The sequence below is a fragment of the Carcharhinus amblyrhynchos genome, chromosome 2, assembly GCF_965287045.1.
Source record: "Carcharhinus amblyrhynchos chromosome 2, sCarAmb.v2.hapA, whole genome shotgun sequence".
NCBI lineage: Eukaryota > Metazoa > Chordata > Chondrichthyes > Carcharhiniformes > Carcharhinidae > Carcharhinus > Carcharhinus amblyrhynchos.
This window is the reverse complement of record NC_137325.1, coordinates 95,448,751-95,476,736: the sequence shown is the minus strand read 5'-3', so window position 1 is coordinate 95,476,736 and position 27,986 is coordinate 95,448,751. Positions and strand designations below refer to the sequence as shown.

The 27,986-nt window shown below is 41.6% G+C and overlaps 1 protein-coding gene across 4 annotated transcripts; it reads left to right on the top strand.

The window, feature by feature from the left end:
- Positions 1-1,306: 1,306 nt before the first annotated feature.
- LOC145356620 (retinol dehydrogenase 12-like) lies at positions 1,307-27,474 on the top strand. Of its 4 annotated transcripts, XR_013889173.1 has the most exons (9): positions 1,307-1,475; positions 4,119-4,211; positions 6,689-6,798; positions 10,319-10,474; positions 14,366-14,470; positions 19,231-19,440; positions 21,121-21,313; positions 26,134-26,289; positions 26,869-26,941. XR_013889173.1 is itself a non-coding variant. In XM_080209441.1 (8 exons), the coding sequence occupies exons 3-8, from the start codon at positions 6,696-6,698 to the stop codon at positions 27,026-27,028; spliced, it is 927 nt and encodes a 308-aa protein (XP_080065567.1). In that variant the 5' UTR covers positions 1,307-1,475; positions 4,119-4,211; positions 6,689-6,695; the 3' UTR covers positions 27,029-27,474. The 4 variants fall into 4 exon arrangements, 3 of the variants coding, with proteins under 3 accessions (XP_080065567.1, XP_080065586.1, XP_080065577.1); XM_080209441.1 differs by lacking the exon at positions 26,134-26,289 and having other exon boundaries at positions 26,869-27,474; XM_080209460.1 differs by having other exon boundaries at positions 26,134-26,987.
- The last annotated feature ends 512 nt before the right edge of the window (positions 27,475-27,986 follow it).

The window sequence follows — 27,986 nt, the reverse complement described above, 5'->3', positions numbered from 1 at the left end:
TCAGAATGGTAGTTTGGGATGGTAGTTAGGTTGATCAGGGGAGTAGGCAAGTAGATCAGGGAGGTAGTTGGGATAATCGTGGGATAGTGGGAGTGATTTGAGAGGTAGTCGGATGAACAACAGATAGTTGGGTGGATATAGTTTGGTGTGGGGGGGGGGTCAGTTGTGGAGATAACCAGCTGTTAGATCAGGTTTTGAATTGTCTAACATTTTCTCAGTGACGATCAAGACAAGTTGAATGGATTTGTCTCAAATCTCTGACTCTAGCTCAGAGTTGGAGTCATTCCCAGAGAGGCCTGAATAGCAAGGAATTCCCACTGGATGTTTGAACTGCCCAGGCAAAGCCCATGTAGATTTGTACATCAGGATCCTGCCACACAACTCCCATCACACGTATAGTCTCCAACGATCTGGAGACTGGAACATTAGGCCAACATTTCATCATTTATTCACGCACTCATCATAGTCCAAAAGCAATCACACCCAAGAAATGGGCGGCTACATTAAAAAAGTGGCAATCCAATGTGAAGAGTCCATACATTATTTATATGTCTCACATGTTTCCAGTGGCATTTGCAAGAAGCAACTCTCTGAAGGAATAATATTCGAGTGTACAGAAGTTCAGTGCATATTGCACCAAAATAAAGCAGGCTTCCAGAGTTGCTAGATGTTAATTTAAAAGGTACAGGAAGGTCATTCGGTTAGTATTTTAAGAACACATGGATCTGTTTTCTTCATTTTGCTGGAGTTTGGTTTTAACAATCCTTTCCTTCTGGAAAGGCCATAATTATTGATTATCCATCTTCTCTCAATTATTCTTCATCATAGGCCTCCACCATAAACTATATGCCTGCTCCCTCCTGGGCCACTATCTCAAGTTCTGTGCTGAGGAATGTAATCTATCCCGTCTAATCAGTTTAGTAGGTGCGGAGTCCAAAGTGAGGCAGCCAGAATGTGCTCATTCATCTCCGGCAAGTTGACCTGAATATCATCCGCCCCTCCCACCCCAGAAACACTATTACAGTGCACATTGTTACCCCGTAGTTCGTTTCGTAATAAAGGTCAAGCATGTGGCAAATGTGGGGGGGGGTGGTATTTGTCTCCAATGACTGGTGTTCCCCAACAACAGCCGCTGAATGAAAGACATTTAAAACCTCAGCGGCGACTCAACAAACCAGTGTATACAAAACCTGCAAAACAAATGAAAGTCCGGCTCTTCCTTTGTTTCCGGAGGAGGAGCCACCTTTGATGTGAGGGTACGATAGGCGATCTGCGTGAGAGTCATGAGAGTGACAGTTCGCTCAGCTTCCGTGACAGAGAGACGGAGTCAGTAGTGAGTGAGTGAATGTGGCTGGCTAATTAACCCCAGTGAGTGTGTGGATATCCACTGCAAGGAGGTCGAGCCCAGTCCACCAGCCAGGAACTCTCCAGTCCTCACACCGCCTGCATTCTGCCAACGTGTGTGGTGGCAAAGGGTAAAGAGCTTTTCGTACACTTCATTCCTCTAACCTCGGAGTAGCAATGGGGCTTTTAAAATTTCTGTAAAAATAGCTGATTCATTGTGTTTTTTTAAAGACCCAGCAGTAGTGATGAATAAGAGAAGTCCTATGGCATAATTAGAGTTCAGGGGCACTGTAATCCTTGTAATCTTTACAATTACCTGGCCTTGATCTTTTCATTGGGAACTGATCATGGGAAATTTGTTGTCTTAATATTTCTATCCCCCCTCACCTGTTCCAACCTCTCACCTTCTGAGCTTTCCTCAGGTCCAACCCTGACTTTGTCATCAACCTGCCCACAAAGTGTTTTCATCTGGTGAACTGACCTCTAACTCACAGAGGCTGAGCGCCAACTCTCAGATACTTCCTCCTACCTCCCCTGGACCATGACCACATCACTGAACATAAGTCACTATCTCCAACATGTTACCGACCTCATTTCCTCTAGATGCCTCTGGCCACAACTTCCCTCATAGTCACCCCCAACCCCCCACCCCCCACCCCCACCCCCACACCTTCCAGCCTCATAATCTCCCACCCCCACAGCTTCCAGCCTCATAATCTCCCAATCCCAGACAGCTCGCTTCTACCTGCTTCCCAAAATCCACAAAAAGGACTGTCCTGGTGGGCCCTTTGTGTCACCATGCTCCTACCCTACTTGTTTAAGTCAGGGGCACAAGGATATTTTTTGGGGAGGGGGAGAGGGTGGGGTGCCAATATTATGCTATACAGTTAGGAGGCAAAAAGGGACTGGATTCATGATTCATCTAAAATTATTTAATCTTACACTGAAAAGCCAACTTAAACTTAAATCAGTAATGATTTCACTGGAGGTCGGAGTGTGGTAGAGTAACGCAAGTTTACCAGGAATTTGAAGGATAATTTTGAATGTTTCTGATGAAATGTTGTTGGGATTGTGTTACTTTCACATCAGTTTTATTCATATTATTCCCATGGTGACAAATCCCTGCAGACAGCTAATGTATTCATGCAGTTTTGATTACATTCCAGGATTTTGTTTGTTTTACAGCAGTTCCAAGTGTTTAAATATCTGTTTCCGTCATTGGCAACTCAACAAGTTGTGGGGTCCAGCCTCACTTTGAGATTTAAGTTTACATCGATTTTTCAGTGCAATCTTAACATAATTTTGGATGAGTCATGAACCCAGGCCCTTTTTGCCTCTTAACGTATAGTATAACACTGGCACTCCCCCACCAAATCCCCATGCCCCTGAACTCTCTAACTTATGCCATGGGACCTCCCCTATTAAACTGAGACAGTGGCCAGGACTGCAATTTAATGTCTCTGCACTGATGTGTCAGTATAGATTGAGTGCTTAAAACCTGGGGTGGGACCCACTACCTTTTAACTTCCATGAGAATGCCACCATTTAACCAAACCTGACACCTAAGGGTGGAATATCTCATTCTTTATGGGTGTCAAACTGTGAATGGCTTGCTTCTGCTCCTATTTGATGTGCTCTAAGGTGACTGCTAAGTCCAATGCGTGATCTGCAGACTCTGTTGCATGGAGGGCAGATAGAGCTTAATGGGTTGGGTTAATGGCTTGCTTAGAGGTTTGTGCGCCTCTAATAGCTCAACTTCACGACTGCACGTTCCCGTGAGGTCCCTCTGTGTAGGTGCCTTTATGGATAAACTTCCACTTTGGTCAGTCACAAGCCAGGGATTCCTATGAATTGGTGGGGATGTTTGAGGACATCCCTAAAATATTTCCTGTTCTTCAGGGAGTTTCCTCCCATGACCAAATTCCGAAACTGTATCTCCTTGAATAAGAAAAAGTGGTAATAGTTGAAGGATTCCCCGCTGCGCTGCGATCACTTCTTTACAGAGTAATGTGCTAAAGGTTTCTTGGAACCCTACTTGAAAACGTGCTAATTAAAATCATAGAATCCCTACAGTGCAGAAGGAAACCATTTAGCCCATGGAGTCTGCACTGACAACAATCCCACCCAGACTTTATCCTTGTAACCCCACATAATCCCCCTGATACTAAGGGGCAATCCCACCCAGACCTGTTCCCCGTAACCCCAAGTTTATAGCCTTTTAATCCCCATAACCTACACATCTTGGGACACCAAGGGGCAATTTAGCATGGCCAATCCACCTAACCTGAACATTAATTGGGTGTTTCTTTTTAACTGAGGTTTCTTGTCCTGATGTGACAATCACTTTGCTATGAATGTCTTTTTTCCTAAGAGATAATTTTGTCCCTCTCTTCTTTAGCTTTACGCAATATGAGGAAGAATGTTACGTTACTTAATAATAAAATATGAACTTCCTCATTCATCCAAAGTAACTTCACGTTCATATACCTGGTTCCTTCATTCCTTGGGCTTCAGTTTTGTCTTAAATTCAATGCACCATTTATGCTTTCTAAAACTGTAACTGTGTGCTTCAAGACTTAAAAGTTCTTCGTTCCATCTTGAATCTAATCACAGAATGAAGCTGTGTGTCAGAGCAGGTACTTTTCAGTGACATTGATGGGAACAATGTCTGATCAAGTGCTTATGTTTGGCAAGAAGCTTTTAGTTGGGCAATGATTTTTTAATTCAATTTCTTCCCTTTGGTTGGACTCCACACAAACAATGATTCGTTTCAGCAAAACGTTGGAAATCTGAAATAGAAACAGTAAATGGTGGAAATACTTAGCGTGTCTGACAAATTGGTGAAGAGAGAACGGTTGACCTTTCAGGTCTGTAAACATCTTGTCAGATTTACCCTAGTTTTTATGGTTCTGATTCGCATAAGGCGATTTATCAATAGGATCATATGGAGACAAATGTTTTCACTTTAATTACTTGTGCTGTATATTTTCTTCAGCTTATTAAAACATGATGCTACAATGTTAGCAAGTGTGAGGTTATCCACTTTGGCAGGAATAATAATAGGAAGGATTACTATTTAAAAGGCGAAAAGCTGCAGCGTGCTACGGTGCAGAGGGACCTGGGGGTCCTTGTGCATGAGTTGCAAAAACCCAGTCTGCAGGTGCAGCAGGTGATCAAGAAGGCAAATGGGATGCTGGCCTTTATAGCAAGGGGGATAGAATATAAAAGCAGGGAGGTCTTGCTTCAACAGTACAGGGCACTGGTGAGGCCGCAGCTGGAGTACTGTGTGCGGTTTTGGTTGCCGTACTTGCGCAAGGATATTTTGGCCTTGGAGGGAGTGCAGAGGAGGTTCACTAGGCTGATACCAGAGATGAGGGGGTTAGACTATGAAGAGAGACTGAATAGACTGGGTCTGTACTCGTTGGAGTTTAGAAGGACGAGGGGGGATCTTATAGAGACGTATAAGATAATGAAAGGGTTGGATAGGGTAGAGGTGGAGAGATTCTTCCTGCTCAGAAAGGACAGCAGGACTAGAGGGTACAGCCTCAAGATAAGGGGGGAGCAGTTTAGAGTTGAGGAGGAACTTCTTCACTCAAAGGGTGGTGAATCTCTGGAATTCTCTGCCCATTGAAGTGGTGGAGGCTACGATAAGTATTGACAGACAAGGGAATTAAGGGTTACGGGGAGAAAGCGGGAAAGTGGAACTGATCCACTTCAGATCAGCCATGATCTTATTGAATGGCGGGGCAGGCTCGAAGGGCTAGATGGCCTACTCTTGCTCCCATTTCTTATGTTCTTATGATTTTGTAAGTGAGACTGTAATGATTTAAAGGAATATGTTTTCTTCCCACATTGGAACATTTTATTATGTGAGAGATGTTGCATAAATGGTTGGTAATCAGAGTTTGGGTGGGTGCTAACATCAGCCTGAACCCAGTTCAGTTTTTGGGGGCCCATGTTGAGAACAGGTAAATACCACTTGATGTATGTTTATTCATTTCTCATTGACAGCAAAATTCAGCTGCAGGTTGAGCTTGTCACATACAAGCTGTACATCCAAATAGTTCAGGAAACCCCTGAGGATTATTAAAAGGTGAAAACAATTGCTAAGATAGAAAGTATTCTGTACACTGTGCCTCATCTAGATTTTAAGATTGCAATTCTTAAGATTCTAATATAGACTGAATCTCTTGGCATGAAAATTCACCAGTATTTCAAATTCTCCCTCTGCTAATAGAGCAGGGAAGGGTTGAATGTAAAACATAATTCTGAATCTGCACAGATTAATAGACAAAATATTGGAAATTCACATCTGATCTTTAAGCACCTGAAAAGACTTTTAATGAAAACATTTATTTCAGAATTTTAGCATTTTCTTTCTCTTTAATGAAGTAAATTAAATTGCATCAGTTTCATTCTCCAGCTCAATGGATTTCAATCAGTCTATGTTCTTTTTGATATTGTAAAAAGTCTGACAACACCAGGTTTTAGTCCAACCTATTTATTTGATAATATACTCACAAGCTTTCGAGGGACACCCTCTTTGAAGAGGGTGTCCCTCGAAAGCTTGTGAGTATATTATCAAATAAATAGGTTGGACTAAAACCTGGTGTTGTCAGACTTTTTACTGTGTTTACGCCAGTCCAACGCCGGCATACCCACTTTTTGATATTGCCAATCCTTACTAATGTTATCATCATAAGGATTTCAGAAAACAACATTTGCATTTTTACTGTGTCATTTTTAATTCTGGAGAACTCTACTTTGAAGAACTGTGGCTCCTTAGTTGATGAATATACTCAAAACTTGTGATTGGGCACTGAGAGAATTGAGGGGATGTGGAGATAGGGTGGGAACGTGGGATTTATGTAAAAGCATATCCATGATCTTCTTGAATAGCAGTACTGGCTTAAGGGGTTTTTTTTGTTTTCTAATCAAATGTAGGAAATGCCTTGAGGCATTTCATGGGTACATGAAATGAAAATTGACACTGAGCCAAGAGAGGAGGTATTTGAACAGGTGTCCAAATAATTGATCTCCCAAGGAGGAGAGTGAGATGGAAAGAATGAGGGGTTTAGGAAGGAAATTTCCAGAATTTGGAACCTAAATATCGAAGTTACTGCTGGCAATGGGGTCAAAGGAACAGAGAAACAGATTTCCAAAATTGGAATGACACAGCATTCTTGGGGTGACAAAGCATTCTCTACAACTGATGATTAGGTGATAGAAATGTGGAGACATAATAAGCATAATAAAATCTCAGAATTGTTTTAATGCAAGAGTTTGTGGCTGAAATTGAAATTACAATTAATGTTTTGCTGTGTTTTTTTTTATTTCTCAACAGCAACAGAATGAAGAAATTGTCAAGTTATAGACTGGATGATAAAATTGTATTAATAACTGGCGCTAACACTGGAATTGGCAAAGAGACAGCAAGAGACCTGGCAAGGAGAGGTACAAGTAGATTAACAACTTATAATGCTTTGACACTTACTGATCATGGCAGTGGTTTTACAAACTTAATTTTCTGGGGTTAAATGGAGTATTTACCAGCTGTTACTTTTGACAGTAAAGAATTTGGGCATAGTTTTCCAGCTGTTGACACCAGTGGGATTTTCTGGTGGTGCTTCAGTGAACAGAGATTTGGCTGAGCGCCAAATTCTCTGCACTCGCTCACAATGTCAGCAGGGATTGAAGGGTTGGAAAATTCTGGCCTTTGTCACTGAAGTTTACATGTGACATTTGTAAAGTGATCTTGAAACAGTGATGTTGGAGGAATTCCTCTCTATAAATCCCAACGCCCTTCCCCCCGACCCCCACCACCACCACCACCACTACTCTCCACCATTTCTTACTTGTTGTTTGGATCACTCCAGGGAACATCCTTCTACCATCAACCACAGCCTCCTGGTGGCACTTCTGAGCACATGATCTACTGGGACTTACATCCAAGGGTCGGGGTGGGAGAGGAACTGTTGTTTCCAGGGGGGAACCCACTGGTGGCCTCATCATTGACTGGTTGGTATGGGTTTGGCCAGCCTTTCTGAAAAGAGGCACTATGAGTCTCTCACCGACTTGTCACGTGGCTGATTCGTCCCCTCAGAATGTCCCAGAGTGTGTTTGAAATATAGTTACTGTTGTAATGTAGGGAAATGTAAGAACCAAATTACATATAGCACAATCTCATCAACTGCAATGGGAGTGTGAGCAGATATTCAGTTTTAGTGATGTTGGCTAAGGGATAACTATAGCTCAAAACACTGGGAGAATTCACAACCCCCTTTGAAAAGTATCATGGAATTTTTTTTAGATTGACTTCAAATACAAAAGGAGCCTCTGTTTACTGTCCTTTACAAAAAGCAACACCTTAAACAGTGTACCACTTCCTCAGAACTGCAATGAGGTGCCAATTTTGATGGTGTACTGCGAGATGAAGGAGCTTTCACTGAGCCAAGGTTTACATCTCCTGAAATGCTGTCCTCTAACAAAATTCTCTGTTTGACTTAATCAGAAGCATTTTGAAAAATTGAATATACTGTTTAAATTTTCTAAAGCCCTGTGTATTTGTGTCTTTCTTAGAACAGGTGAGTTTTCTCCATTGGTAGTTGTGTAATTTTAGAATTTGTTTTGAGTTAATTGCCTTGATCTTCTGGTTATCAGTGGAGCAGAAGTGTACTGATCCCATTTAGTACTGCAGCCTTACCTTGTTACGCTGGGGCTTTTGGACGGTTCCAGTGTGAAGCAATTAGCAAGATGAGTTGGGAGTTCTTGAGTGACACTACATATAATTTATGTCAGGCCAGCTCGGGAATATAGGTTTATACCATGTTCGAACACCTCAAAGTAAATCGGTACAACTAACAGAGTATACTGCCCCAGTGTTCCACCTCGACAGGCCCTGGGGCAGTCATCAGTAACATCTCCCACACAGCCACTTCTGGCATATGGGTTGTTGTGGGTTCAGGTGTAAATTGGCTCCCTGTCTTAAGCCATTTGCTAATTTAGTCATTTTTTTACTGTACTATTTGTAATACTGGGACTTCTCCTCACCTCCTGGAATTTATATTCTATCACTGTGTTGATTCATCCCACAATCCTTACTACTGCTATGTTGCGGTTAATTTCAGTACACTGTCCACAAATGCTGCCACCACCCCCGCCCTGGATCCTGTGGTGTTGTTCTATAGCCCACTTGCCTAGTATTCCCAGTGTTTGTTGTGTGGACCTCTTTTGATAATGGCTGCTGTTGGGACAGATTGCAGCTTGCTCAGTCCCATCTCTGGTTAAATTGCCACATCAGGATTGGACAGGAAAGGAGTGGGCTGTTTTTAGTGTGAATTTTAACTACCCCCACCCCACCCCAGCCAAACTAGTTTCTGCTAGATGAGAAGGGTGAAAATTGAACCCATTTTTATTTATTTTTTCATGGGATATATGTGTGTCTGTCAATGCCAACGTTTCTTGCCCATCCTTAATTATTCTTGAATTAAGCACATTGCAATGGGCCTGGAGTCACATGTAGGCCAGGTCGGTAAGGATAGAAGATTTCCTTCCCTAAAGGGCATTGATGAACTAGATAAGACAAATCTGATAGTTTCACGGTAACCATTACTGAGACTAGCTCTCAGTTCCAGTTTTTGAACTTAAAATCCACCAACTGGTTACGGGGTGGGGGGGGTCGTCCCAGAGAATTGGAGAATAGCCAAAGTTGTTGCTTTGTTTAAGGAGGATAGCAAGAATAATCCAACTAATTACAGGTCGGTGAGCCTTACATTAGTGGTAGGGAAATCATTAGAGAGGATTCTTCAAGACAGGATTTATTCCCAGTTGAAAACAAGTGGACGTGTTAGTGAGAGGCAACATGGTTTTGTGAAGGGGAGTTTGTGTCTCATAAACTTAACTGAGTTTTTTGAGGAAATGCTGAAGATGATTGATGAAGGTAGGGCAGTGGATGTTGCCTACATGGACTTCAGTAAGACCTTTGACAAGGTCCCTCATGGCAGACTGGTGAAAAAAATGAAGTTGCATGGGATCAGAGGTGAGCTGGTGAGATGCATACAAAACTGGCTTGGTTAAAGAAGACATAGGGTAGCAGTGGAAGGGTGCATTTCTGAATGGAAGGCTGTGACAAGTGGCATTCCTCAGGGATCAGTGCTAGGACTTTTGCTGTTTGTAATATATATAAATGATTTGGAAGAAAATATGACTGGCTTGATTAGTAAGTTTGCGGACGACACAAGGGTTGATGGATTTGCGGATAACGATGAGGACCATCAGAGGATACAACAGGATCTAGATCAGTGGAGACTTGGGTGGAGAGATGGCAGATGGAGTTTAATCCAGACAACTGTGAGGTAATGCATTTTGGAAGGTCTAATACAGATAGGAAATATAGTAAATGGCAGAACCCTTAAGAGCATTGATACACAAAGGGATCTGGGTGTACAGTTAAAGGAGATGTATGAGGCAAATTTTTTACATAGAGAGTAGTGGGTGCCTGGAACTGTTTGCCAGGGGAGGTAGTGGAAGCAGATACGGTTTTGACAAATACATGAATAGGTTGGGAATAGAGGGATATGTCCCCAGAAGGATAGGGGTTTTTAGTTAAATCAGGCAACATGGTCAGTGCAGGCTTGGAGGACTGAAGGGCCTGCCCCTGTGCTGTAATTTTCTTTGTTCTTTGTTCTAGCTGCCATGGTGAGATTTGAACCTGAGTCCCCAGGGCATTAGCCTCTGGATTATTAGTCCAGTGATATTACCACTATGTATCCATTTTCCTAAGGAATTAAGGATAAGGTTTTACCTAATTTTAATTTGGATTTTTTATTTTGTACTAATTTAACGAAATATTGAATCCAACAAGAATACATTTTCACTGTAACATGATAATTAATCTGTAGGAGTCCTGAGTAGCTATGTCATTTGTTTCTTTCATTCTTATCCCTGTTCCCTTAATATTTTCTTTTACATATAGGACCCCTGGTTATAATGGCATGCAGAGATGTGGAGAAAGGTGAGGCTGCAGCTAAAGAAATAATGGAGGAAACAGGAAATAGTCTTTTAGTTGTGAAGAGGCTCGATTTAGCTGATACCAAATCTATTCGGGAGTTTGCTCAACAAGTCAATGAAGGTATGTTGTTCTTTGTTTCAAATTGTAATGCATTTGTGTTTTATCCTGGTGTGCCACTTTGAAAATTCCCTGGAAAGTACAGGTCACAAACTTAATAGTTTATGGTGTTACGAATGGGGCCCTAACCTCATACACCTTGATATTTATGGGGAGGATGTGGCTGAGGCCATATTTCAATATGGAGGTCCTACGAATTTCAATGATAGGGCCACATTTAAACAAATTGCTGCATTCTCCCACCTGATGACAACTGGCCAGATCACCTGACCAATGGACAGTAGCATAGGGAACACCAATCCCAAAAGTTAATGGAGTTTGGGGCTTGAACAACTACTGTTGGGTGAATGCGGTTGTGACAGGGAAAGTGAGTGTCAGCTATGAAGGGAAAGATGGAGATGCCGCCTTTGCCATGAGCATTTCTGACTCACAAGGAAACCTGCAAACTCCATTTCTAAACTTAACCAGTAGACCCTCCAATGGACGAGCTCAGACTCCCAGAATGTTCTGCCTGACAGCAGAGGCCCTTCCCCATGCTCTGATCACTGGCGGATATTGGCCATAGAAAGCATAGCAAGAAAGCAGCCAGCCAGTAAATCCAATTTCAGATAATGGATGTGACTCATTTAAATATTAGTGAGGTATTTTTATGCGTTAGACCAGTGCAAAGTACACTCCAGAACACACAGAATCGTTTTGTATATAAATACTGGAAATGCTCAAAAGGTCAGGCAGGTTCTGTGGAGAGAAACAGTAAATGTTTTAGGTCAATGAATTAGAAGTTCTGAATTAGTAACTCTTTCACAGATGCTGAACATTTCTAGCATTTTTCCTTTATTTTAATTTTCCCTTTTGTTTTTGTATCAGAATATTCAATATTACTTTGGTGTGTGTATCTGTAAAATGTTTTACCAACATGATAGAGGGGAAAATAATTTGCTTTCAGTTTGTGAGTGGATTCCAATTTGATACTCAAATCCTTGGGGAGGTTTAATAATCAAGTGTAGTAAGATCTTAAATATATTTCATTAGCATTGTCCATTATTATCAATCCCAATGAGCCATTTCTGTCTTGACAATACTCCTTTGGAAGCAATTGTTATACAAGCAATAGATAGTCCCCCTGAACAAGAGTTAGAAAAACTCTGATCAAATGGAATCATCTCTTACAAAACTAGAGTTCAGAAATGAAAACACAATGCTAAAAATATTTAGCAGATCTGGCAGCATTTGTGGAGGGAGAAACAGACTTAACTTTCAGGTCAATGATCTTTCATCCAAATCCTCTGTAAAATATATCACTGACATTATTTCAGACACTATTCAGCAATTACAATTTGTTATGTATTGTAAGGCAAGGTATCGTGTTGTAATTAGTCACATGACATGCTGTGACATCACCAGAAGTATTCACAGGGTTCTATCTCTCTTCCACTTAGACTGTGATGAAGTAACATCAATCTCAAAACCTTGGCTTGTTGGTTAAGTAATCTATGGTGTGGCTACCTATTCTTTTGCTTGTTGTTGTAGAAGACAAAGCCCCAAAACATAATAGTAAGGAACAAAACTAGTGATGAGTATGGGATCCAGTACTGTGTGTTGACCGGTGCTACTTACCGTTGATCAAGGACCTATTTGCCGGATTGTCTGGTGGTCACTAGTTCAGCAAGATAGACTGTCCCGAGCACCCTTCAGATGAGGTTGGCAATTTGAATTGCAACTATTGCTAATGATTATTACCCACAAGGAATTGTTCCAATATAAATGCCCACCATTCGGAATAACGTCAGCACTGCCATATTCTAGTGGCCTCAGTGGTATCCAGTGTTACTTGGGTGGCATTCTAATCACAGGCAAAACTGAATAGGAACATTTACAAAACTTAGAGGAAATGCTGGAGCATCTAGAGAAGTATAACCTCTGCGTGAAGAAAGAAAAATGTGGATTTTTCAAATCATCTATCAGTTATCTAGGTCATGTAAAAGACAAGGATGGCCTCCACAAATAATCTAAGAAAATGACAGTGATTCTAGATGCATCAAGACCACAGAACGTGTCACAGTTGCAATCATTTTTAGGATTAATCAATTAATATGGGAGGTTCATCCCAAACCTTGCAACACTACTAAAGATACTTCATCCTTTGTTGTGTGTTACCCAATAAGGGAATTGGATGAAAAAGTCTGAACTTATGTACAAAGGAGTTAAAAACACGCTCGAGTAATCCAAGGTACTGGTTCGCTTCAACCAGAGTTAAAAATTTAATAACGTAATGCATCATCCTATGGGGTGGATGCTTTTGTATCTCACATTATGGCAGCTGGGGAGGTGTAGCCAACACTTCATATTACAAGTGTGGAACAAAATTATGCACAACTTGAGAAAGAAGCACTCAGCATAATTTTTGGCATTAAACTATTTCACAGTACCTGTAAGAAGATGATTTACTTTGTTGACCAACCATAGGCCATTCACAACAACTTTTCATTCAAACCAGGGATTCCATCACTGGCCTCAAGTCATTTACAAAGATGGATATTGATATTATCCACGCATAATTATGAAATCAAGTATCGGAAATCGGAACAGCACGTCAACACAGATTACCACTTCAGTTCATAATTGAATCTCAAAATCCACTGAAATAACTAAATTTGATTTACCCACACCACTTGACACTACTACAATAGTAGGGCGACAGCAACAAGCGCAAGTTACTCACCATGAAGAAACACCTGAAACTGAGGAATTTTAAATAAGGAGAAACTGAGAAGTGGGTACCTGCAACCATTCCAGCTAAGACGGGCCAATTTCTTTCAGAATGCAACTTGATGATGAGAGAACATGCAGGAGACACACTGATCAAATCCTTGCTTCAAAAAGTGGATTAGCAGAATCTATCAAAAAAGCTTCTGTCAGACACATGCAAGGTTTAGATTCTACTCCAGTAGAACAATCCACATCTCTGGAAGCTGAAAACAAAGCAGCTTCACAAGATGAAGTACCTGATATTCATGAGGAACAGACTACTGAAGATGTCAAAGATCAGACATCAGAACATCATAACTTCCCAAAATGAAAATTATGTCCACCAAAAAGACTCGCGTATTAATTGTACCTGTGGAGACAATAATACTCAGTGATGTAACTAATGTTCATAGTGGGTAATCATTAATGTTTAAAAATGTGTCATTGTACCACTTTGGTAAAAGGGGAGGGATGTTATGTTTTGTAAAGCAATGCAACTCTGTGTGATTAGTCACAGGATGTGCTGTGGCATCACCAAAGGCATTCACAGGGCTCTATCTCTCTTCCATCTTAGACTGTGATGATGCACAGTTAATTTATTAGTCATGAGTAAGGCTTACATTAACACTGCAATGAACTTACTGTAAAATTCCCCTCATTGCCATAGCCTGGCTCCTGTTCAAGTCAATGCACCTAACCAGCATGTCTTTCAGAAAGTGGGAGGAAACCGGAGCACCCAGAGGAAACTCACACAGACACTGGGAGAACTCCATACAGACATTGACAGCCAGGAATTGCACTCAGGTTCCTGGCACAGTGAAGCAGCAATGCTTGCTACTGTGCCACCCCTTGCTAACTCAATAAACTCTGATTTGTTGGTTAGATAATCCATGGTATAGCTACCCATTCTTTCGCTGTTTGCTGAAAAAGGCTAAAGGCCCAGAGCATAACATAATTCCACAATGCATTTTTCCGTGCCTGTTTTTCCAATATGTGTGTTTTTTTTCAGAAAAAAACACAGGTAACAGGATTTAAATGTGTAACATTCAGCAAAATGTTCCAATCCAATTGTTGCTGGATTAATATTAGAATTCTGCAAGATGTCACAATGCATTCTAAGTAGATTTTTCTCGCTTTTTCTCTCAGAATATCAGCATCTTGACATTCTGATCAACAATGCTGGAGTAATGATGTGTCCTTATTCCAAAACAGCAGATGGGTTTGAGCTGCAGTTTGGAGTTAATCATTTAGGTAAGTTTAAACATAGTTAATTTAACTGTTATCTAAAAAACTCTTTGATAAAGCAAATTAATGGTGTTCAGATATGAACTTTACTGCTTTCTCGTTATTATCTCCATTTTTAAATCACCTTTATCGGAGTCCAAATTTGAAGTTTTATGGTGGTCATTTTAGGGTTATGAACTCTGCCAGTCAAGGAATGCATTTTGTGAGGAGAAAATGTTCAAAGATAATCTTAGTCTTTTTCTTATTCAAAGGATTGGATTTTTATTCTTGTTTCAACTCATTGTGGTAAAGGTCGAATGGTGTACAAAAATAAATGTCTAGTTTTAGTGTTTGAAAAGAGTTAAAGCAATCATAATCGTGTGACCTGCTCTCCTAATTAGGAGTGGAAGAAAAATAAATTTCTATATTTTAAAAAATGCACTCTGGACTTCCAGAAGTGATGATGTGGAGATGCTGGCATTGGACTGGGGTAAACACAGTAAGAAGTAAATAATAAGATTTATTTGATAGTAAACTCACAAGCTTTTGAGGTTTCCCTCATTGTCAGAGGGAAACCTCAAAAGTTTGTGAGTTTACTATCAAATAAATCGGTCGGACTTAAACCTGGTGTTGTCAGACTTCTTCCAGAAGTGCTCAGAGCTTGTTTCTGTTGTTCTGTAGGGAAGGCAGTAAAAGAGGTGGAGGATTAGCGTTATTAATCAAGGATAGTTTAACGGCTGCTGAAAGGGCAATCTGCCTACTGAGGTAATATGGGCTGAAGTTAGAAATAGGAAAGGATCGGTCTTGTTGTTAGGAGGTTTCTATAGGGCCTCAAATTGAGCCACTTAAGATCAGCCATGATCTTATTGAATGCCGGGGCAGGCTCGAAGGGCTAGATGGCCTACTCTTGCTCCTATTTCTCATGTTCTTAAGTAGAATAGAGATGTGAAGGAGGAAATAGCAAAGCAGATTATGGACAGGTGCGGAAGTCACAGGGTAATTATCATGGGTGACTTTAACTTTCCAAATATAGATTGGAACCTTTATAGGTTGAATAGTTTGAATGGGACACTTTTTGTACAGTGTGTGCAGGGAAGTTTCCTGACACAATATGTGGATAAGCTGATAAGAGGTGGGGCCACATTGGACTTGGTACTGGGTAATGAACCGGAGCCAAGTGTTAGATTTGTTTGTGGGAGAGCACTTTTGAGATAGTGACCACAATTTGGTGTCCTTCATTATTGCAATGGAGAGGGATAGGGTCACAAGGCAGGGCAAGGTTTATAATTGGGGCAGGGGTAATTATGATGCGATTAGGCAAGAATTAGGGAGCATAAGATGGGAGCAGAAACTGTCAGGTATGGGCGCAAATGAAAAGTGGAGCTTTTTCAAAGAACAAACACTGTGTGTCCTTGATAGGTATGTCCCTGCAGGCAGGGAGGAAATGGCCGAGTGAGGGAACCATGGTTCGCAAAGGAGGTTGAATGTCTTGTCAAGAGGAAAAAGGAAGCGTATGTAAGGATGAAAAAACAAAGTTCAGTTGGGTCGCTCGAGGGTTACAAGGTAGCTAGGACTGAGCTAAAAGAAATGCTTAGGAGGGGTCATGAGAAGTCCTTGGCGGGTCGGATAAAGGAAAGCCCCAAGGCTTTTTACTCTTGTGTGAGAAATAAAAGAATGACTAGAGTGAGGTTAGGGCCAGTCAAGGATAGTAGTGGAAACTTGTGCATGGAGTCAGAAGAGATAGGGGAGGTGTTGAATGAATACTTTTGTTCAGTGCTCACTGAGGAGAGGGGCCATGTTTTTGAGGATAAGTGTATGATACGGGCTGATAGGATGGAGGAGGTAGTTGTTCTGAGGGAAGATGTATTAGCAATTTTGAAAAAAATCTGAGGGTTGATAAGTTCCCTTTGCCTGATGGGATACATCTCAGGATACTTTTGGAGGCAAAAGATGAGATTACAGAGCCTTTAGCTTTGACCTTTAGGTCCTTGCTGTCCACGGGGATTGTGCCAGAGGACTGGAGAGTGGTGAATGTTGGTCCTCTCTTCAATAAAGGAAATAGGAATGACCCTGGTAATTATAGGCCAGTTAATCTTACTTCATTAGTCGGTAAGTTAATGGAAAGGGTCCTGAGAGATAGGATTTATGGCCATTTGGAAAGATGCAGTTTAATCCAGGATAGTCAGCACGGTTTCATGAGGGGTAAGTCCTGCCTCTCAAATTTGATTGAATTCTTTGAGGAGGTAACTAAGTGTGTAGGTGAAGGTAGAGCAGTTGATGTCATATACATGGATTTTAGTAAGGCGTTTGATAAGTTTCCCCATGGAAGGCTCATGAAGAAAGTAAGGAGGTGTGGAATAGAAGGAAATTTGGCCAATTGGATAAGTAACTGGCTGTCTCATAGAAGACAGAGGATGGCGTTGGAGGGAAAATTTTCAAGCTGGAGGCCAGTTACTAGTGGTGTACCACAGGGATCAGTGCCGGGTCCTCTGCTATTTGTGATTTTTATCAATGACTTGGAAGAGAGGGCTGAAGGGTGGATTAGTAAATTTGCTGATGACACCAAGATTGGTGGAGTGGTGGATGAGGTGGAGGGCTCCTTAGGCTGCAAAGAGACATTAATAGGATGTAGAAAAGTGGCAGATGGAGTTTAACCGTGCTAAGTGCAAGGTGATTCATTTTGGTAGGACAAACTTGAATGCAGATTACAGGGTCAACGGCAGGGTTCTGAGGAATGTGGAGGAACAGAGAGATCTTGGGGTTCATATCCACAGATCTCAGAAGGTTGCCACCCAACTGGATAGAGCCGTGAAGAAGGCTTATAGTGTGTTCGCTTTTATTAACAGGGGGTTTGAGTTTAAGAGCTGTGGGGTTATGCTGCAACTATACAGGACCTTGGTGAGATCACATTTGGAATATTGTGTGCAGTTCTGGTCACCTCATTATAAGAAGGATGTGGAAGCATTGGAGAAAGTGCAGAAGAGATTTACCAGGATGCTGCCTGGTTTGGAGGGTACGTCTTATGAGGAAAGATTGAGGGAGCTGGGGCTTTTCTCTTTAGAGTGGAGGAGGATGAGAGGTGACTTAAGAGGTTTATAAGGTGATGAGGGGAATAGATAGAGTGGACGTGTAGAGACTATTTCCTCGGGTGGATGTAGCTGTTACTAGCATAGCTTAAAGATTGATGGTGGGAGATATAGGAGGGATATCCGAGGTTGATTCTTTGCTCAGAGTGGTTGGGGTGTGGAATGCACTGCCTGCTGTGATAGTGGATCGGGCACTTTAGGAACTTTCAAGCAGCAATTGGATAAGCACATGGAGCACACCAGAATGATAGAGAGTAGGATAGCTTGGTCTTGGGTTTGGACGTAGCTCGGCACAACATCGAGGGCCGAAGGGTCTGTAATGTGCTGTAATGTTCTATGTTTCTATGAAATAGAGGGATAAAAGAGAAAACCTCAAAGCTCCAAATGGCAACACTCACCTGATGGAAGAGCAGCACTCCCAAAACTTGTAATTCCAAATAAACATTTTGGATTTTAACCTGGTGTTGAGACTTCTTACTGTGCCCACTCCAGTCCAGTGCTGGCATCTCCGCATCATAACACAAAATTGTAATCTCGCCCAACTCTGCTGCTGAAACCTTCATTCATGCCTGTGTCCTCTTGACTTAAGTATCATAGTACACTCTTGTTTGGTCTCCCATGTTTTACTTCCATAAGCTTGTCATCCAAAACTTTATAGCTTGCTCTTTTCTTGTCCTGAGTCCCATTCAGTCACCTCCTCTGGGCTCATTAATCAATATGACTGCCAGTTGAACAAAATTTCAATTTTAAAATTCTCACCCTTGTTTTCAAATCCCTCCGTGGCTCAGGACTGCCTCTCCTCTGACCCTTCTCCCACCACCACCACCAACTGCACTGTTTCTATAAGCTCCTCCAGCCCCATAACCCTCCGAGCCACATTCCAGTCATCTAATTTTGGCCTCTTGGGCATTCCTAATTTTAACCAGTCCACTATTGGCAGTTGATGGTGTAGCCTCTAAGGGCATAAGCTCTGGAATTCACCCCAAAACCTCTGTCTCACTGTTTGTGCTTCAGAGTGTGGGAGATTCATTTTGAAAACCTGCTGGATAAACCCACTTTATGTGGTGATTTACACAGTGTCTCAGTGTGAATCTCATTGAAAAGCTGTGGGCGGGGCGGGCCTATTCTCATTGGAGAGGCCAACAGCAAAGCACTGAGCAGGCCACTGCACCTATGCCGATCTGTCAGGACTTCAATTTCAACTCTCCCAGCCCTGATGTCTAGCTCTGATTACTGGTCACCATTGCTCTGTCACCAAGCCCAAGTGCAGAGTGACAGTGGGGCGCTCGCCTCCCTTGGCACTGCCCACTAATCAGAAGGAAATCAACATTAGAATAATTTATACAGATTTGCACCGATTTCTGGCATGGAGCTGAAGACGTCAGAAATCTGGCGGTCAGAGACGCTTGGGAGCCATGGCGCACGGCAGAAAAAACGCTATACAGCCTCCGCTTGACTCTCTCAGCCTGCTATGTTGCTAGAGCAGTGAAAGAATAGCCCCCTACATCTTTTACTAAGCTTTTGGTCATCTGCCTTAATAGCCCCTTGAAGTGACTTGAAGTGATGCTTTGTAATGCTCCTGTGAGGTGCCTTAGCACTTCATTCCTTTAAAGATGCTAATTTATACAAGCTGTTGTGAGGAGCTTGCATATCAACTTCCCAAGTTCTTTCAGAATAATAAAATGTTTGCTTTATTTTCAGGTCACTTTTTATTAACCTATTTGCTGATTGATTTAATAAAACGGTCCTCTCCCTCTCGTATCATCAATGTCTCCTCTCATGCACACAACATGGGAAGCATTAATTTTGATGACTTAAACAGCGAGAAGAGCTACAATTCAGTGAAAGCTTATGCACAGAGCAAACTAGCAAATATTCTTTTTACGAGGGAACTGGCTCGAAAACTTGAAGGTAAAGCCAAGTTAAAAGAAATAACTGAATTACATGAATGGAAGTAAATTTTATAAGCATTATGTTACAAGAAAAAAAGTCCTGTAAAATTGTATTGATCCGCTTTTTTAAATTTATCCATTCACAGAGTATACATCTCACTGGCTTAGGCCAGTAAGTTATGCCCTTCCCTAATTTTAAAGATGTTTACCAAAATAGGGGCAGCATGGTGTCACATTGATTGGCACTGCTGCCTCACACAACCAGGGACCTGGATTCAATTCTAGCCTTGGAATCTATGTGGGGTTTGCACATTCTCCCCGTGTCTGTGTGGGTTTTCTCCGGTGCTTTGGTTTCTTCCCACAGTCCAAAGGTGTGCGAGGGGTTAGGTTGATTGGCCATGTTAAATTGACCCTAGTGTCCGGAGATTAATGGGGTAAATATGTGGCGTTATGGGAATAGGACCTGGATGGGATTATGGACAATGCAGACTTGATGGACCAAATGGCCTCCTCCTGCACTGTAGGGATCCTACGGATATACCAATTCTCCAAAAGTACTTTATGGAATTTAAATTTAATTTTTCTTGTACTGTTCTGAACAAATGCATGTATTTCCTCCGGGTACTCCGATTTCCTCTCAAAGCCTAAAGATGTGCAGGTGAGGTGGATTGGCAATGCTATATTGTCCCTTAGTGTCCCAAGATATGTAGATTAGGGAGATTAATGGGATAAATGCATGGGATTGCGAGGATAGGGTGAGGGTGGTCCTGGATGGGTTTCTCTGTTGGAGTGTCGGTGCAGACACGATGGGCTGAATGGCCTCCTTTTGCGGCACTGTAGGGGTTCTATATACAAACCCTGTTTTTTGTTCTTTTAATATACTGTCCTATCATATTGTTTGATTTTAATGTTTAAAAAATACTGCAGTGCAATAGGAAAAAAATCTAATTGGAAGTTAAAAGTACTATTTGATTATGGTGCCAAGTCGTGGATTTATGACTTGAGGCAGTCACTAATTCACATTGTGTACCTATGAACACAAGCATAATACTCTGATGCAAAATGATTTATGAGGGGTTACCACTTCATGCCATTCTCAACTTAACCCAATCAATTAATGCATTCCATATTAAATATGTTGTTTATTACCCCGCACTTGCCCAGAAAAGATCTTTCCATTTAAAATGCATTTACAGGAAGTTCTGATGAGTTGACAAGAAATCAGTGGTATAATATGTGAGAATATTACCTATTAGTCATCGATGCCAGTGTTTAACTGTGGCCTGGAATAGGAGCATAAATATTTTCAGTGTGTGTGCAAGGTTATACACACCAAGTTTCAAATGTCTGGATTCTGTTCCTTGTTGAGCACGTTTTGCATGATTTAAATGTGATGCAATAATTACTATTAATAATCTCACTCTGTGGAGTCAATAAAGAATGTGTTCAAAAACTGATGTATGGAAGATGCTCTGATGTCTTGAATTAAAACACATCATTTAGGCAACGAGAGAGAGAGCTAAATGCCCTTTTTTTCTTCATATTGTAGATGTAATGCAACTCCATTTCAGTTTAAAATTTTAAAAATAATTCCTCAGAAATTTGCAATTATATATTTGGAGCTAAGATATAAGTGCCCTTAGGTGTGTATAGCCATGATTTGCTATTTCAAGTTTTCTTATTCTACTTTCTCTAACAGGGACATCTGTGCTTGTCTTTACTTTACATCCTGGCGTAGTTCGGACTGAGCTTGCTAGACATTTGAATCCGGTAGTCCGCTTCGGGCTGGCATTGTTGCGACCTTTTACCAAATCTCCATCGAGTGGTGCAGAAACTACAATTTATTGTGCTGTAGCTGATGGACTGGAGGAGGAAACTGGGCAGTATTTCAGGTAAAATTAGGATGAAACTTGTGCTATATTTAAAGATGGAAACCATTATTTACAAATGCAACGTGATCAACATGCCTGACACTTCTGCAATGCTAAGAAAATGCTGTTAAGTTGTATACCACTGTAACTCTTTTATATGAACTTCATAAGGAGTCTCACATTGAGACCAAATGCAAACTGAAATATTTTTTTAGCATTTTTTAATTTAAATGCATTGAGGTGATAATCCTGTAAGGATTAGAGTAATGTATTAACATGATCATAGGATGCACATCTGGAAATCCTACCCCATTTCTAATAGATCCTAATTGTTGCCAATAGGAGAAAGGGGACAGGACATGACTCTCATATAAGGGAAACCAAACTTGGGGCTAGTTGAAGAGACTGCCAAGTGCTGAGTTCAAACAATGTTCAAAGGGGTACCAGCCTTGCACCTGAGTTGAATAGGTCAGACTTATGGTCGAGCTGCACCAAGAGTCGGTGCGGAGGCTGCTAAATGTGAAGGGAGGCACAAGACCTGTCTCTGTGCTCCAGCACTATTTAGAGCATAGAACAAACAGCACAAACAGACCATTCAGCCCACAAGTTGCGCTGATCATATCCCTACCTACTAGGCCTACCTATAACCCTCAATCCCATTAAATCCCATGTACTCATCCAGAAGTCTTTTAAAAGACCCCAACGAGTTCGCCTGTACCACCACCGATGGCAACCAATTCCACTCACCCACCACCCTCCTGAGTGAAAAACTTACCCCTAACATCTCCTCTGTACCTACTCCCCAGCACCTTAAACCTGTGTCCTCTCGTAGCAACCATTTCAGCTCTGGGAAATAGCCTCTGAGAATCCACCCGATCTATACCTCTCAACATCTTATACACCTCTATCAGGTCACCTCTCATCCTTCGTCTCTCCAGGGAGAAAAGACTGAGCTCCCTCAACCTATCCTCATAAGGCATGCCACCCAATCCAGGCAACATTCTTGTAAATCTCCTCTTTCACCCTCTCAATAGCTTCCACATCTTTCTTGTAATAAAGCAACCAGAACTGCGCACAGTACTCCAAACGGGGTCTGACTAGGGTCTTATAAAGCTGCAGCATTACCTCCTGACTCCTAAACTCAATCCCTTGATTAATGAAGGCCAGTACACCATATGGCTTCTTGACCACATCCTCCACCTGCGAGGCTGATTTAAGAGTCCTGTGGACCCGGACCCCAAGGTCCTTCTGATCATCTACACTGCGAAGAGTCTTACCCTTGATATTATACTCCTTTATCCCATTGGACCTGCCAAAATAGACCACTGCGCATTTATCTGGGTTGAAGTCCATCTGCCACTTGTCCGTCCAGTCTTGCTTCCTATCTATGTCACGCTGCAGCTTCTGACATCCCTCCAGACTATCCACAACACCACCAACCTTCGTGTCATCAGCAAACATACCAACTCATCTCTCCACTTCCTCATCCAGGTCATTTATAAAAATTACAAACAGCAAGGGTCCCAGAACAGATCCCTGGGGCACTCCACTGGTGACCGACCTCCGTGCAGAAAAAGACCCATCCACAACCACTCTTTGCCTTCTGCAGGCAAGCCAGTTCTGGATCCACAAGGCAACAGCCCCTTGGATCCTGTGCCCTCTCTCCTTCTCAAGAAGTCTTGCATGGGGGACCTTATCGAACGCCTTGCTGAAGTCCATATAAACCACATCCACCGCTCTTCCTTCGTCAATGTGTTTAATCACATTTTCAAAGAAATTAACCAGGCCCATAAGGCACAACCTGCCCTTGATAAAGCTGTGCTGACTACTTTTGATCATACTAAACTTCTCTAAATGTTCATAAATCCTGTCCCTCAGGATCTTCTCCATCAACTTACCAACCACTGAGGTTAAACTCACCGGTCGGTAATTTCCTGGACTATCCCTGTTCCCTTCCTTGAATATAGGAACCACATCCGCAATCCTCCGGAACCTCTCCCGTCTTCATTGACAACGCAAAGATCATTGCCAGAGGCTCTGCAATCCCTTCCCTGGCCTCTCACAGTAACCTGGGGTACATCCCATCTGGTCCTGGTGACTTATCTATCTTGATGCTATTCAAAATTTCCAACACATCCTCTTCCTTAACGTCCACAGACTCAATCTTTTCAGTCCGCCGCAAACCTGCAGTACAACCGTCCAGATCATTTTCCACCGTGAATACTGAGTTAAAGTATTCATTAAGGGCCTCTGCCATTTCTACCAGTTTTGCACAAACCTTTCCCCCTTCACCTTTTATAGGTCCTGTTCCTTCACATCTCATCCTTTTACTCTTCACGTATTTGTAGAAAACCTTAGGGTTCTCCTTAATCTTACCCGCCAAGGCCTTCTCATGACCCCTTTTGGCTCTCCTAATTTCCTTTTTAAGCTCTTTCTACAACCCGTATACTCCTCTAGATCCTTAATATTGCCTAGCTCTCTGATCCTTTTGTACGCCTTTCTTTTCTTTTTGACTAGGTTCATTGCAACTTTCGTGCACTACGGTTCCTGTAACCTACCAAAACCTCCCTGTCTCATCGGAACGTTGTCGTGCAGAGCTCCAGACAAACATTCCTTGAAAATCCGCCATCTTCCTTCGGTACTTTTCCCCAAGAATACCTTCTTTCCAATTTACTCATCTAATTTCCTGCCTGATGTCTTCATATTTCCCCTTACTCCAGATAAACACTTTCCTAGCCTGCCTGATCCTATCTCTTTCCAATGCTATTGTGAAGGAGATAGAATTATGATCGCTGTCAAATTTTACTTTATTAAATTAATAAAATAATGAAACAAAAAGCATCTCCAGTCCTCAGTCTTTACCACCCCTCAGCACATTCCTGATGACTCATCTATGTCAAGCCAAACCTGACCCCATGCCAACTCAGTGTCAACTTATCCAAGACCGTATTGCCCCACTCTCCTCCCTTTGCCCTTACCGCCTTCATATCAACTCACCTATTATCCTTTGGCACTTCCTGGGCAAATTGATCGTTCCAGTTAGTTTGTGTGTAGAAAGTGAATAATAATGCTTAATGCTTAAAACAAATCCTAACGGGTGTCTTAACAATCGCAAAGGATATCTTATTTCTCCCAAAGATATCCCAGGACCCTTTCCAAAGGGCTATCCTAACTGTCCAAAGGTTCTAACTAGTTTCAATGTCCTCTTATCTGGTTTCCTGTGCACCCTCTGGGATTCACAGAGCTGGGATTCAAAGGTCAGAATTGAGGGGAGGCAGATGACAGCGCAGACATGGACCCCAACCTGAATCCAGGATTCCCCCACCCACAAAGGTAGATCCAGGGGTGGGATTTCAACCATTTGTGGGATTTTTACCACGGGCCTAAATGTCTTGAATGGGCTCATGAATGAGAGTGTTCTTAAGATAGTGAAGTTTATAATAGGTATTTAGATTTACTTTATTTAATCATGCATGGCTCCTGTGATCTGTCCATGGCGGATTTGGGTGGAGGGTTTAAAGACAAAGCGTGATGCATAAGGGATCGGGGAATGAATGGAGGGCCTGGTTTGGCATAGGTTGGCACTTGGCATATGAACTACAAGGAACCATTGGGATAGGTAGGGTGATGCATGGCATGAGTTGGCTGGCATGGGTATGTGGAATGGATGGGGAGCTGAGGGTGTGTGAGGGATGAGACCTAAAGGGTCTAATGTTTAACAAATCTACTGGAACGAACTCCCAGAGAACTGAGGCAGATCTTTTAATCCACCTGCTCTGCAGAGCACTCTCTACAGACCCTGTTACTGCCTTGCAACTGAACTATAATTTGACGAATTGGGTATTCAACTTCATCAGTCGAGTTATGTTGTTTTTCCGCATTTCATAAAAGAGAAAGCAATACGGTAATACGTACTGTTGGAACTAGGCGAATAACTATTGAGTTCAGGGTTACTGCATTTCAAGTCAGGTGAACTGCAACCTGGGGAAACGTGACTCAAAGGATAAACTTGAAAGATTAATGATAGTTATTTATACTGCACATGAATACCTCACTGCACATTGCCATTAGGTACCAACGCAAATGTATGTGAAATTCTACACATAGGGCTGTGGAACCTGCCAGTCCTACCAAAGTTGACCGCTGCTGCGGGTTCTCCAACAGTGGCACAGGCAAGGAATGTAAATCGGCATTAATTTTGGCAGGACTAGAAGAGCCTGCTGGTGAACCGTCTCTGACTTGGGAAAAACACTGTGGGACGGTCTGCAGAATTCCGTCCAGAGTGTAGCCAAGTTGAATAATGTGATCTCTTTTAAGGAAATAAGAGGATAAAAGCAGGAGCTTTCTCTTCCAGACACTGTGCTCCCTTGTAACCAATTTATGGCAATTATTGACAGAAGGTTGGGAGCAAGTATCCCGTTGCTATTTTATTTCAGAAATCAAGATTGTTGGGATGATAAAAGGAGAAGAGGAATTGTAATAAGAACTGGTTCAAACGTAGGGTTGCACAGTGGTTAGCACTGCTGCCTCAAAGTGCCAGGGACCCAGGTTTGATTCCTGGCTTGGGTCACTGTCTGTATGGAGTTTGCATGTTCTCTCTGTGCCTCCATGGGTTTCCTCTGGGCACTCTGGTTTCCTACCACAGTCTGAAAGATGTGCTGATTAGGTGCATTGGCCATACTAAGTTCTCCCTCAGTGTACACAAACAGGCGCTGGAGTGTGGTAACTAGGGGATTTTCACAGTAACTTCCTTGCAATACTTATGACATGAATAAGCAAACTCAAATAGTTATGAATAAAAAGAAAACTCAGCATCTTTCTTTCCAATTTCTGCTAACCAGGGATTCTCATCGTGCATCCTGTTCACAGGCTGGCTCTGATGATGAAAAAGCAAAGAGATTGTGGGAAGTAAGCTGCCAAATGTTGGAGATCGATTGGCAGTGAGAGCAACTCTATCCATTGACCTCAACGGCATATCGTAGAAATGATATTTTTAGGTTCGGTTTCTTTGTTCTATTTTTAGTCAACAAGAAATCTGAAAAATACAATCACACTTAACATTATTGCAATTGAAATACAAATGATTTAACATTCTCAAGATGTATGTTTATGCATAATAAATTTGTGTATTAACATATATGTATGTCTGTAATTCAATTTGCATTTTCTACTTCTCGCTCAATGATTTTAGTTCAGAGTTTTTTGAGTGTACTAAAACTGTGCTTCATATTATTTCTACATCAATGGTGACAAAGTTGAAGTGTTTGAGAGCTTCAAGTTTTTTGGTGTCCAGATCACCAACAATGTGTCCTGGTCCCTCCATGCAGATGCTGTAGTTAAGAAAACCCACCAATGCCTCTACTTTCTCAGGAGACTAAGGAAATTTGACATGTCCACTATAACTTTCACCAACTTCTACAGATGCACCGTAGAAAGTATTTTTTCTGGCTGTATCACAGCTTGCTATGGCTCCTGCTCTGTCCAAAACTGCAAGAAACTACAAAAGAATGAAGCCCAGTCAATACTGAAGCCATCCTCCCATCCATTGACACTGTCTCTATTTCCCACTCTCTCAGGAAAGCAGTCAGCATAATCAAGGACCCTGCCCACCCCAGACATTTTTCCACCTTCTTCTGTTGGACAAAGATACAAAAATCTGAGATCACATACCAACCGACTGAAGAACACCTTCTTCCTGCTGCCATCAGACTTTTGAATGAACCTACTTTGCAATAAGTTGGTCTTTCTTTACATCCTAGCTATGACACTACATTCTGCACTCTCTCCTTTTCGTTCCTATGTATAGTATGCTTTGTCTGTATAGAGTGCAAAAAACAATACTTTTCACTATATTAATACATGTGATAATAAATGAAATTTCAGTATGATTTGTGTTAACTTAATTGTATACTGTTAATTTTATTGAAAAGTGATCAGTTTGTACACACTAAATATAGCACTTGATAATGCTTACTCCTTTATCATTTAAGAAAAATTGTGAAGAATTTTAATTAAATATCCTGCAAGAAACACTTGCATTTTTTGGATAATGTGCAACTCCAATTGACATTTTTACCTCATGGTTTATTTCATAATGCAGTGCTTCATCAGAACTGAAAATTTATCGCAAGTGCTGTGTCATATGTTGTTATAAGCAAGGTATTAAAGCCATCTATAAAACAGTGGATGTTTGTTTTTTGAATTGTTGACGCAGTTTCATGGAGTTTCTTTGGTTTTATGATGACTTTTCTATTTGAACTACCCTGCCTTTTCTCAGTTACTGAACTTTAAATCTTGAAAATTGATAGCAGTAATGTGGCATCTGGTCTTAATGTACAGCTTGTGAAAATTGAAAAAAACATAGTGTTCAATATAGCCATCAAACAAATTTGTTTTTTCTTCACCTTTATGAAACAATTGTACACTTTGATTGCACTTTGGGAGTTATCAATTGTGGTGATATCCTACACCTGTCTCTGTATTCTACGCCAGTCTCTGCATCGTATGCCTGTCTCTGTGTCTCGCACCTGTCTCTGTGAAAACTTATGTTTAGGAGGTTATGCCTTATAACTGAAGCTGCATGAAGTACATTTGCAGTCACTAGCCTGGTAGAACAGTTCCCATTTTAGAAACATTTGTGAGATTTAAGAATGAAAAGGAGATTCCAGTTAAGCATGGCTATCCATCTGCTCTT